This window comes from Pempheris klunzingeri, chromosome 6 (genome assembly GCF_042242105.1).
Source record: "Pempheris klunzingeri isolate RE-2024b chromosome 6, fPemKlu1.hap1, whole genome shotgun sequence".
Classification (NCBI taxonomy): Eukaryota; Metazoa; Chordata; class Actinopteri; order Acropomatiformes; family Pempheridae; genus Pempheris; species Pempheris klunzingeri.
The window spans coordinates 6597493-6610987 of NC_092017.1; the positions used below are offsets into that span (position 1 = coordinate 6597493).

Here is a 13495-nt window from a genome sequence, read left to right on the forward strand (position 1 = left end):
GATCACACCCTTGAACTATGCCAGGCCCGCTACGGTACAGTAGTGTGTTGTTCATTCATATTTTTACAGCATTGTTTCAAGTCTTCACAACACTGATTCACTGAAGTCAGACTTTGCTTTTTTTGCTTGGAGCACATGCGCATCATTTGCTAGAGTAAGTACTGTATTAGTAGCTGTGGCTGGGATGTTGGTAGGCTAGGCTTGGTAACGCCACCGTCTGAAAGAGAACACTACACAAAAGAACACTACAGCCCTTTAGCTAACACAAAGATCGGGTCGAATCAAACGTATCAAGTCTGATATGATCAGGTTCGACAAGCCAATCTACAAAATAAACAGCATGACAGCACAAAACTTACATCTTCCAAGTTTGAGGTTGATTGACAAACAGCCAGTATGTGAGACTGCAGTTACACCGTCACTAGTAGTAGTATGTCTGACGCTAAGTGGATCCGTGGATAGCCTCGGGATGAGCAGGTTAGCTGCTGGGTGTTAATTAGAGTTACAAAACGTTGTCACCCCCTGCAGTTTAACCGTTTCTTATTTACACGTAGCTACATCATTACTTTCGTGTCTGGCGCACACATTTACATAATTCACAGCAGAACAGGGTTATAACAACAAGAAACAGCAAATCTTGCAGCTTCCAAGTCTGAAGTCGGGTCACAGACAGCCGGTATCGATCCGTCCTGCAGCTTGTACCATTACCAGTTCTTATTAGAAAGATGTAAAACACACACAGTTTTCTAGTGGTTGTGAGGACATTCCCGTCACATTTCTATCCAAAACAAAGTAAATCCTCTGGTCTTCACTTCCTCAGACGGTGAGAGGACATCTTGTGCTGGTTTTTGCATAATTGAACAGCTAGCATGCTACAGTTGACATCTTCTTAGCCGGCAAAACACAATAGCGAGTCGGATTCAGGTTTTCAGTGGGCGGGACCGTCAGCCTACTGAAGGGGCTGAAAATAATAAAATATATCACTGAGCTTTGGTTCTGCTGGCTGGTAATTAGTCCAGTCGTCATAATATTATACAATATTTGTCTATACAATGTAAACCTAAGCCCATGTGCTATGGCTGCAGCTTTATGTCAGAAAAAAGGAAAATAAAATGGAGGCTGAGGCTGGATGTGGATCAACTGAGTCTGTTCTTCTGACTGATGATCCAGCATCTTCTCTACTGACAAACTTAAGCTCAGCACCTGTAAGTTATATGTACTATGATTCGTTTTATCAGCTGTATCAGGACCATCAGACTGGCTCCCCCAGATTTCGTTTTACACTTTCAAATGTAAAATACTATTTATACTTTGGATTGGCTTAATACTATTAATAATAATGAACTTTATTTGTATAGCACCTCTGATAAATGCAGCACAAAGTGCTTTACTTGATGGTTGTTATTTACTGAGAGATGTACATCCATATTTCCCAGTATGCCCTGCTGATCAACATTTTAAATTCAACATTTAATCAGTAGCCCGTGTCACTCCATTGCTTTTCATCTTGCATTAGTCCAGAGTTGGAACCAAACCTTAACAATAGATAACTGTTGTGACTGCAGCTGCTTTCAAGTAAAAGGCATGATTGTTATATTTAATATATTCAGAGAAAATGCCATAAACTGCCCCCCCCCGGTTCAAAAGATGAGATGGAGGAATCTTCTCAGGCCATCTGTCCATCAACTGATCTCTGGTGGTTCCCTGCTGGAGGGTCTGTTCTCTTTTATACATTGTTTTTACATTGCAGGAGACTTTTCCCACTGGAGAGTCTCCTGTAGGTCCTATTATATCGAGGCTGACACAGCCACCATGTTTTTTGCTCGTTACTTTTAATTAATTGAAATTAAAAACAAGATTTGAATTCTGTCCTGCCGAGTTTTGATTGGAAAAGTGAAACTGGGATTTCAGTTGTACCAAAATAACATCACTGTTAACTCTGACACCTTATATTTCAGTAAAATGGATGCATGTTTAAGTGTAACGTGTTGAGATAACACTTAAACTCAACGTAATGAAAAAGATTATCAGTGTAGTGAAACCTAGAACTCTTATGGGAAAGCATATGAAAACCATTCAAATACAGTTTTTCTTTTGTTTTAATTTTCTTTTATTGTAGTTTTGGTGTCGAATTAGGTGGGAGAAACCGGAGCACCCGGAGGAAACCCGTTTAATCCCGGTGAGACCATGCACACTCCACACAGAAAGTCTGTGAGGTGATAGAGTGCATTGTACCACCAGGCCTTTTCCCAGTCATGTTTGGGGCTGTCACTGGGAATAATTAGTGTCATTAATGTTGACTAGTGGTTGGGGGCGTAGGAGGTGTTGGGAGTGGGATTGGGGTGTAGTAGGAGAGGGGTGGGCAAGGAGGTCTTAGCAGGGCGGTGAGGTCCCTCCAGTTCATTTGAAGAGGCGGAAGAATCTCTTCCACAGAGAGCCTTTTTTAGGCTTTTTGTTGATCTTGGCCATCTGCTGTTCGAGGCCAAGAATTCTGTCCGTCAAGATGTGGCCGGTGGTATTGTGCTGGAGAGCCATTACATGTTCTTCTATACTTTCCAGGAGACGGGATTTCTCCTCTTCCCACTGGAGTCTCTCCTTCTTGATGTTGTCCTCCGCCTGAGCCAGGGCAGCTAGCAGTCTGGAGTTTTCTTCCCTCTGATGGGCCAGGGACGTCTCCAACTCCTTTTGACGATCCGTTTCTTCCTCAAGGAGTCCCTCCAGCTTTCTAACTTTGCGGAGAGCCTCTCTTTCAGTGCTCTCCCTTTCGAGTATGTCCAGCTTGAGGATCTTGATTGTGGTCTCATCCTTTAAAGGTGCGTCAGTATCCAAAACTGTCTGAGTTTGGAGCATTTCTTGTAGATGCTTCACCTCAGTCAGCAGCGCCATCTGCTCACTTTCAAGTCCGGTGATCTGGTCATCTTTGTCTCCCATGAACCAGAGTGTAGTGACTTCTGTCATCTTCACTCCTGTCTGGGCAAACAAAGTCTCCACTGGACCACTGACCTTGGCTATTGGAACCTGTGTTGGTGTTGTGTCAGGCTGTGCCATCGCTGAACCAGCCTGTGGTTCCTCAGGGGTCACAGCTGCCAGTGGTTGTTCTGGTGCCATGTCAGCCTGTGGTTCCTCAGGGGACACAGCTACCAGTGGTTGTTCTGGTGCAATGTCAGCCTGTGGTTCCTCAGGGGTCACAGGTGCCGGTAGTTCATCCGTTTTCAAGTCACCCTGTGGTTCCTCAGGGGTCACAGGTGCCGGTAGTTCATCCATTTTCAAGTCAACCTGTGGTTCCTCAGGGGTCACAGCTGCTGGTAATTCTTCTGGTACCACGTCAGCCTGTGGTTCCTCAGGGGACTCAGCTACCAGTGGTTGTTCTGGTGCCATGTCAGCCTGTGGTTCCTCAGGGATCACAGGTGCCAGTAGTTCATCCGTTTTCAAGTCAGCCTGTGGTTCCTCAGGGGTCACAGGTGCCGGTAGTTCATCCATTTCCAAGTCAACCTGTGGTTCGTCAGGGGACACATCTGCCGGTAGTTCGTCTTGTGCCATGTCAGCCTGTGGTTCCTCAGGGGACACATCTGCCGGTAGTTCTTCTTGTGCCATGTCAGCCTGTGGTTCCTCAGGGGACACAGATACCAGTGGTTGTTCTGGTGCCATGTCAGCCTGTGGTTCTTCAGGGGACACAGCTGACGGTAGTTCTTCTGGTACCATGTCAGCCTGTGGTTCCTCATGGGACACAGCTACCAGTGGTTGTTCTGGTGCCATGTCAGTCTGTGGTTCCTCAGGGGTCACAGCTGCTGGTAGTTCTTCTGGTGCCATGTCAGCCTGTGGTTCCTCAGGGGACACAGCTACCAGTGGTTGTTCTGGTGCCATGTCAGCCTGTGGTTCGTCAGGGGACACAGCTACCAGTGGTTGTTCTGGTGCAATGTCAGCCTGTGGTTCCTCAAGGGTCACAGCTGCCGGTAGTTCTTCTGGTGCCATGTCAGCCTGTGGTTCCTCAGGGGACACAGCTACCAGTGGTTGTTCTGGTGCCATGTCAGTCTGTGGTTCCTCAGGGGTCACAGCTGCCGGTAGTTCTTCTGGTGCCATGTCAGGCTGTGGTTCCTCAGGGGACACAGCTACCAGTGGTTGTTCTGGTGCCATGTCAGCCTGTGGTTCTTCAGGGGACACAGCTACCGGTGGTTGTTCTGGTGCAATGTCAGCCTGTGGTTCCTCAAGGGTCACAGCTGCCGGTAGTTCTTCTGGTGCCATGTCAGCCTGTGGTTCCTCAGGGGACACAGCTACCAGTGGTTGTTCTGGTGCCATGTCAGCCTGTGGTTCCTCAGGGGACACAGCTGCCGGTAGTTCTTCTGGTGCCATGTCAGCCTGTGGTTCCTCAGGGGACACAGCTAGCAGTGGTTGTTCTGGTGCCATGTCAGCCTGTGGTTCTTCAGGGGACACACCTACCGGTAGTTCTTCTGGTGCCATGTCAGCCTGTGGTTCCTTGGGGGCAACAGCTACCTGTGGCTCTTTCAGAGTCTGCTCATTGAGTGTAGCAACTTTTGTGTTCCACAGACCGCCTCTTTGAGGGAACTGTATTAAACGCCTGTTCCTGCCTTTTTTACTTTTTCTCTCACTTGTCTCCAACCTGAAAACATGTGGTTCTTTGAGGGCCACAGCTACCTTTGGTGCCTCTGGGGGCACTGCTACCTGTGGTTCCTCAGGAGTCACAGCCACTTCTGGTGCTGTGTCAGCCTGTGGTTCCTCAGGGGTCACAGCTACCAGTGGTTGTTCTGGTGCCATGTCAGCCTGTGGTTCCTCAGAGGTCACAGCTACCTGTGGTTCCTCTGGTGCCCTGACAGGGCGAGTTTTGTACTTTTCCGACTGACGGAACACTGGATGCTCTCTCTGGAGCTCGGGGTACTCAGCCACATTGAGCTCTGGGCAGTAGACGTTCTCATTCTCCTTCTGGAGGTTGGAGTCAATAGATTTCAGCCAAGGGTTTACTGGTGGTTTCCTCTCCACTACAGCTCCCTGTGGTTTTTTAGGGACCACAGCTACCTGTGATTGCTTGGGAGCGATAGCTACCCGAGATTTCTTGGGAGCGACAGCTGCCCGAGATTTCTTGGGAGCCACAGCTACCCGAGACTGTTTGGGAGCCACAGCTACCTGTGGCTTCTCACGGGCCACAGTTACCTGTGATTCCTTGGGGGCCACAGCTACCCGTGATTGCTTGGGAGCGACAGCTGCCCGAGATTTCTTGGGAGCCACAGCTACCCGAGACTGTTTGGGAGTCACAGCTACCTGTGGCTTCTCACGGGCTACAGTTACCTGTGATTCCTTGGGGGCCACAGCTACCCGTGATTGCTTGGGAGTGACAGCTGCCCGAGATTTCTTGGGAGCCACAGCTTCCCGAGATTTCTTGGGAGCCACAGCTACCTGAGACTGTTTGGGAGTCACAGCTACCTGTGGCTTCTCACGGGCCACAGTTACCTGTGACTCATTGGGGGCCACAGCTACCCGAGATTTCTTGGGAGCCACAGCTACCCGAGACTGTTTGGGAGTCACAGCTACCTGTGGCTTCTCACGGGCCACAGTTACCTGTGATTCATTGGGGGCCATAGCTACCTGTGATTGCTTGGGAGCGACAGCTGCCTGAGATTTCTTGGGAGCCACAGCTACCCGAGACTGTTGGGGAGTCACAGCTACCTGTGGCTTCTCACGGGCCACAGTTACCTGTGATTGCTTGGGAGTTTGCCTTGTGAGGGCAGCAACTCCTGTTTTTCTTTCACTTGTATTCATCGGAAAATCGTTCCTGGACGCTCTGGTGTGTTCGCAATAGTGTCTTCTACTATCTGTGTCTGACTGCTGGGAGCTTGAAGTCTTACCAAGTTTTATACAGTACATGCCATGTTCTAGAATGTTATGGATCAAAGGCATCAAAGTCAGAATCACTTTTCTTATTTTTCAAATTTGTTTTTATTTGAATTTCAACACATTCCTGAACTCTTGTTATTTGTTTGTTTCTGGCAATTTCTTTGTAATTTATTTTTTGTAAAGCACTTTGTTTATTTGCATAAAAGGAAATATTCAAATAAATATAATAATGATAACAACAACAATTCTCATTATTATTATTCTGATTATATTCTGTCATGATCAAGGAGGTGATTAGCTGACAGATTAATTTTTGAAGATGGTTGTCCCGTTGTCTTGCGCAAATTGCTATGAGTGGAAAGTCGAAAAGTCGCCTACTTCCACTTTAATATCTTCTTCATGTATTTAATCACTTATGTATTTATGTATTTTATTGACATCATTTTGAGCCATCTGGTCTTCCATATGTGGCCAAAGTGTGCACATGCTCTTGCAGTGACTGTGCAGTATTGTAGAAGGCACTTTTGCTTTCAGTTTCAACACATTTCAGACGAGGTTTTCAGGAGACACATTCAGGACATTAAGGTAAAGTAACATTTATGATCTCTAACATAAGAGACATAGCTTTGACCAAAGTACTTTAACCTCAAGTTATTTCCACAATTGATCCACAACACCAGTCTTGATGTTGATCGTTTGTTTCAGATAGTGTAGTAGCAGTAATATTTTAGATGCTCTGCATATTTTGTTGTAGTTTACAATTCTGCATCTATTATGTTGAGCTATTTCAGATGAAAGTTTGCAATGTGGGTTGAATAATTTGGAGTGCAACTGTATGGTGAGTTTCCAGCAATAGGTTTATGCCACAGGGTGAGGCTATGCTTGACTTGAGTTGTAATGCACATAGCACCTCTATTGTTTTCAACAGCTGAAAAAGTGATGGAGAGTTTGAAGTTATACCAATACTGCTATATCTTAATATTATTCAGAGTTCTGCTCAGTATAGGTCGCTCGACATGACATACAAATAGTCAACATTTGTTTTCTTGAACTGATGACAATATTTTCCCAATTTTAATTGTTATAACACAAACTGACTTCAACCACGTGGTGGAGTTTTATTTAGGATGCCTAACAAGAAAGACACTCAAACCAGCTTTTTCTTTGTGAAAGTACGCTGACTTGTGTGTGGGTTTGGCTTGACATATTATGTTTCCCAACCAGGTTGGAGAAATGTCTTCAGATGTCATGGAGATGCCTGCCCTGGGTCGACCTTTCATCTTAGGGATGCTTTATCATGCTTTGGAACATAAACTGATACCAGGTAAATCTTTAGTTCAATTTCATTACACTGAAATAAATGTGGAATGAAAGCATCTTATCGTCCGAATGCTATTTAGTTTATCTTTTAAAAGTTTTAAAAGTTTGATCCAATTTTCATCACGCTGCTTTCTTGGCCGCGAGCCAATCAGCTTACTATTGTAATGTCCAACCAGTGTTGCCAGGTGGGAAATGTAGAATTATCGTACCACAGACTTGAAATGATCGTATTTTGGGGTAAATTATCGTACACCCGTCATAACCAAAATAACAAGCTTACTGTTGCGCAGTCAAATATAGTCGTTCTATATGTGTTTAAAAGCGTCCTCATCCACTGCTGTGTGACTTCAGTACGGAATGGATCACTCACGGCAACACAGCAGTCACTTGTATCCAGGTGCTCGTATCTCACGCTAAACCAATTATGATTGGTTGGAAATGTCACATGATAAGAGATGCCTTCAGAGTTCACAAAAACTGTATGGCAGATTTGAGCAAGGCTGATTGGAACCAAACGTTCACGAAAACTGTCAAATTATCGTACTTTTGGCCTTTTTTTGGATTATTGATCGTACATCGTACAGAGGGCAAAATTATCGTACAAATATGATAATTATCGTACACCTGGCAACACTGTGTCCAACAGAGGTTAGCGAGTTAGCTAACATTAGCTTGCTGTTTACTGCATACAGCCTGTGTCTGTACTGAACTTATGTACATAATTACAAGGCCATATTGTTTCCTTTGTCATTTTCGTTAATATTATTATTATTAAAGTATTATTATTATTATATACTAATATTATAATACTCAATAGATTGCTTTGGCACATCCAGGTACTCCAACATGTCCCCGCCCCTTTCTGGTGGAAAACAAAAAACACTTGCCATAGACTTTAATGGAAAAATAATGGTACAAAACAACATTAATCGAAAAACATCAGAATGAAATTATCTCATAAATGACCAGAAGACACCATCTCAGGCAAATATACATCCACTCCGCTTGACCTAGAAAGTGCAAGACACACGGAAAAGATTCATTTGATCCCCTTAATTTTCCAGCATCTGGCTGGTGCAATACGATCCGTCAGTAACTCCACTCACTGGTCAAAGGTGTCCTATCCAGACACCTGTTTTACCTTATTGAGTCCTCAGGTTGGCAAATTACCACTGAGGTATTTTACTTTTCAGTCCTGCTCTAACAGTATGCTAGCTAGCAACAGCACTGTGCTCTGATAGCTAATCTAGCTAACGTTACGTTATAGACTATAAGTTATGGTTAGCTTACGTTAGCCTGGTAAGTCTAGCCTGAGCTCCAGCCAGTAGTTGAAAGTTCAGCTGCTTTGGCTCTCTGCCCCTAAAACAAGCTGGCTGATACAGGGTCAAGAAACACAGATGACTCATTTCGCACACACACAAAAATATAGTGTTAGCATGCTGCTTGGAGCCATGTAACCCCTCTATCAGGATTTCTTTTCAGGACATGGCAGCTGGTCACTGATTATATGTGTATTGCAATAACAGCTATCACCTGCAGCTACACTGGAAATTGTATATTTTTAAGGTATAGATAGGTCGATAGATAGGTTTTGCATAACTGGAGTGACAATGGAAGTTTGTGGAGTTTCAGAGCTCATACCCATCACCTGTAGTTTATAATGACTGAAAAGTTACTCATAAATATTGATATATTAATCATGTAAATACATGGTTATTTTGTGAGGTATCCTCCAACCACTGGGGGGCGATAATACCTCCACGAGAGGGGCCAGAGGAAAGAGGTCTGAACAAGCCGCTTTTCAAAACCGAAAACTGGTTAAGCCTGGCAGCATTCTACAAAATAAGCCTATGAACATTTTCATGCTGCATGCTACTACAAAAATCAGCATTTAGTATGGAGAACATACTTTGCTGCTTTTGTCGGTAGTGTGTAGTAAGCAGTTTTGAACACAGCCTACATATACACATACATACATACACCAATATTTTAGGAGTATCTACCTTATTCCCTATCCCATGATGCCTTGCATGAATTATGTCCCTCATCATTTCAGCTTTAGTTGGAAACTGACCTAACAATCTTTATTTTAGTCTTACCAATGCAATAACATTCATTCAGCATTACTGGAGATACAGTACTGGCTGGACAGCTAGTATTAGCTTGTTATTAATTACTACTACAGACGTTAGTTTTGAGACACATTTACTTGTATTGTCCTGTTTGCCACATACAGTATGATTTGTCAAATTCATGATCAGGTTTATTTGCATGTTGCAGTGTGTTGTGCTCCCCCAGCCATTGCCGTTTTAGCTCTATCTGTGACTTTATATTAAGAAAAGGTTATTCCCACTTTTAAAAAATGTCCAATATTTTCTGTTACCTGTAGGTGTCACATTGTGGGATGCAACAACTCTAGAGAAGCGCACAGTTGAGAGCTCTAAGCAGAGTAGTGGATTTGAAATCATTGCATCGGATTCCATTCAAGACAAGTGCTTTCTGCTGGGTGTTGATGCTTCTCTGAAGGCCAGTTTCCTGAGCGGACTGGTTGAAGTTGAGGGATCTGCCAAGTATCTGAATGACAAGAAGAAATTCATCCATCAGAGTAGAGTGACACTTCAGTACAAAGCCACCACTGCTTTCAAACAGTTGTCACTGACTCATCTTGAAACCATGGATACACAGCAAATGGATGTTACAGAGACAGGTTTGGCAACACATGTAGTCATGGGCATCCTTTATGGGGCAAATGCTTTCTTTGTATTTGACAGTGAGAAGTTAGAGTCTACCAACATCCAGAGCATCCAGGGTAGCTTGGAAGCTGTGATAAAGAAGATTCCTGACTTTGATATTGAAGGGAAAGTTGATATCAAGCTTTCTGACGAGGAAAAAGCGATGACAGACACATTTACCTGCAAGTTCTACGGGGATTTCCTTCTTGAAAGTAACCCATCGACATTTGAAAAGGCAGTGAAGACTTATGTTGAACTTCCCAAGCTACTTGGAGAAAAGAAGGAGAACGCTGTTCCGCTGAAGGTCTGGCTGCTGCCGTTGAAGTATTTTCATTCCAAAACTCCTCCCCCGATGATTGAGATCAGTGCTGGGCTAGTAAGAAACATTCAGGACACTCTTGAAGACTTGCATCAACTGGAAAGAAGATGTAATGATTTTCTGGAAGACAAGGTAGCGAAACTCTTTCCAAAGATTCATGAAAAGTTGAGCACTTTCAAGAAACTTGCTGTCTATTACACATCCGTACTCCAAAAAGACATTGCAAAGAAACTTCCCCTCATCAGGGGCGGTGATGAAGATGAGAGCGAATTAGGAAAAATCTTTGAAGACCAGAACAAGTCGCCTTTTCGTCATGACAACCTAATCCAGTGGATTGAGGATAAAGAGAAAGAAATCAACATAATCAAGTCCTGTGTGGATATGATGGAGGGAACAAAGGTCATCCCAAGCCAGTCAGAGTTGGACAGAGAGGTTCTTGCCCCGGGTGTAGAGCATGCTCTATGCTTTGTTTTCACCTCACTGGAAACTGCTGAACCCTATCTCAAGGAACTGGCCAACTACGTGGATCCGCTTAAACTACAAGGTACTGTGGGTGTGGCGCCAAGTAGGCAAAACCACTGGTACTTCTCAAATGAAGCAGTAACCAGCATGAGAGAAAAAGCAAAAGATTTCCACGAACTCACCAAAGCCTTGAAGAACAGCCAGAATTTCAGGTTCTTTCAAGCAGCTGTAGCAAATGAGAAATACAAAGGCGCAAGCATCTACCATTACAAGGAGGGCATTCTGATCACTGAAAATTTTTCAAAGCCCTCCTCCTCCGCCAACCTTCCTCCTGTGGAGACTATTCAAGACAGAAGTGCTATAATTTGGTGTAAGTAATTTTTCAAGCTTATTTCCACTTTCCGTATCTTTAAACCTGGGCCCTATTTTTACATATTTCCACTGTCCACTGTCACTGTCCACTAAGACTACGTTCACACTGCAAGCCCAAGTGGCCTGAATCGGATTTTTTCCCACTTATGTGACCCAGATCAGATTTTTTCATCAAATCTGGTCTTTCAATCAATTCAATGCGACCTTGACGTCACTCTTGGTCGACATTCGTCACAATTATGCGCAGGTGGGAGCCCCTGGAGACACTTCGCACTTCGCGTGCTTCTACTGCGCATGCAGGTCACATCGGGGCCTCAATAGAGTCTGTTGGCTTTCAGCTGAGTAATATAACGGCAGATTCTAGTTAAAGTAAAAGGATCTTACAGGTCTTTCTCTGTAGATATCCTTTCTATGATGTTGTCGGACACAATCTGAGCCTGTCAGTGGCAAAAACAAGCACTTTTAGTGGATGTACTTTGACTGGCCCTAAAGGATTTCATTACAGCCATGATCGTTTTGTAACTACCAGTCATTTTGAAAAAATTTTAAAATAGGGCCCTGGTTTACACCAGTGTTATCCTTTAACAGTAATTATGATAACAAGTAACCTGTGTTTTGGATTCTCCATCAGATGCCTGTGCTCCCACCCTGGACCCAGAGACGGCATACGGCCACCTCATTCTCTCTGAGGGAAACAAGAAAGTGACCTATCAAACAGTGTGGCAATCGTATCCTAATCACCCACAGAGATTTGAACATTTTCCTCAGGTTTTGTGCAGGGAGGGGCTGACAGGGCGGTGTTACTGGGAGGTGGAGTGGAGTGTTGGCCACAGTGAAGATGTTGCTGTGGGTGTTAGTTACAAGGGGATTTATAGGAAAGGAGACGGCGCTGAGTGTTCGCTTGGCTGTAATGACATGTCCTGGTGTTTCGGCCACAGGTGGTCTCCACCAGCAGCTACACTCTACTCAGAGCACAGTAATGAAAAACGATTTTTCCCTGTTCCCTCTACTGGTTGCAACCGACTTGGAGTGTATCTGGACTGGTGTGGTGGAACTCTGTCTTATTATAAAGTCTCAGCCAACACACTGAGCCACCTCCACACCTTCCACACCAGGTTCACCGAGCCTGTCTACCCAGCCTTCTTGATTTGGCGTGAATCGAACTTTGTTTTCCTGTGCCTGTAAACAGCCTGGTAACTCTTGGTGCCACTTTATTTAACTGAGTGGCAGACTCATTCTGTCTGAGGGGCAGGGGAGAAAAACATCAAAAGGGCACTAGCTGGATGTGGTGGGGCACTAGTCTGCAGAGAGCAGCGATGCTCTTATGTCGAAACAATTCCAAACCATTTTCTAGCATGTGGGTGTGTCTTTGAACACATTATCGTCATTATCAATAGTACGCTGTGACACAATAAAACCCTCTCACCCTTTAACCATTTGTTAATCCCTGTGTCTTTGTGTCACAGTTGTGTTGGGTGCTTGCGTACCTGCTTGCATTACTTGCTATGTTATCTTTGTTATTACACCCCCCTGCTGTGGAGCTGTCAAGCTGTTAAAGAGTTATACAGTGTTACAGGTGTTGCATACAGAATGCTCTCTACATACTACTTGGATCAATACATGCGCTTGTAAAATAAAATTCAGTGTGTCTGTCTCATTCTACGTAGGCTGGATATTAGCAAGACATTTATTTTTTCACTGTGGTTGGAGCAGCTCTACTGTAAAGTGAATAATTGAACTCATGTTTGTTTGCAATTGTTTGCAACTGCCTGTTATTAAGAAACACTTGACTAATCACATTCATTTTGCCTCCTGCTAAAATCTGATCACACACATACATACACACATAAATGTCGAAGCAAGACAGAGTCAACAACCTGGGCATTAGTGCAATAATGACTATCCTTAAAAGTGGAACAGAGACGGGAGGGAGTGGATGCATTGGAAATCTGAGACGTGCTCATCGTAGACTGCTGACGGTGCACTGGTAAGTCAAAAAAGGTTCCACTCTAAGACACCTTATCAATTGTAAAGGAAAAAAGTGAAAATACTTCACAGCAGCAGTGGATTGGAGAGATTGTGAATATTCCATGAATATTATCTCCTCTTTCTTCTACATGAAAGTGAACAATGGTGCAAAATAATGTGATCATTTTACAAGAAAACCAATCTATTATGAATACATTTCAGTTCTACAGTGAATGATTACAGTTCCTCATCACTAAATTGTGTGTGAACTTCATTAAAAACATCTGAAATCATAATCCAGTTCCTGTGCTGGTTACTGACCTTGAACTAATGATACATTTTCTGGAGCGCACCGACTGCTGACCCAGCCCTTTTCTGCTCCATGTTGGATACTGCGGGGCTCTTGAAAACCACTGCTATTTTGTTTTTGTGCTCACAAACAATTTATTTCTGAGTCATTTCACTTCAGCTTTTA

At 44.0% G+C, this 13495-nt stretch overlaps 1 protein-coding gene across 1 annotated transcript; it reads left to right on the top strand.

Moving 5' to 3' along the window:
- Nucleotides 1-7075: 7075 nt before the first annotated feature.
- LOC139202468 (stonustoxin subunit beta-like) lies at nt 7076-13221 on the top strand. Its single transcript, XM_070831963.1, has 3 exons — nt 7076-7171; nt 9557-11050; nt 11684-13221. The coding sequence occupies exons 1-3, from the start codon at nt 7081-7083 to the stop codon at nt 12235-12237; spliced, it is 2139 nt and encodes a 712-aa protein (XP_070688064.1). The 5' UTR covers nt 7076-7080; the 3' UTR covers nt 12238-13221.
- The last annotated feature ends 274 nt before the right edge of the window (nt 13222-13495 follow it).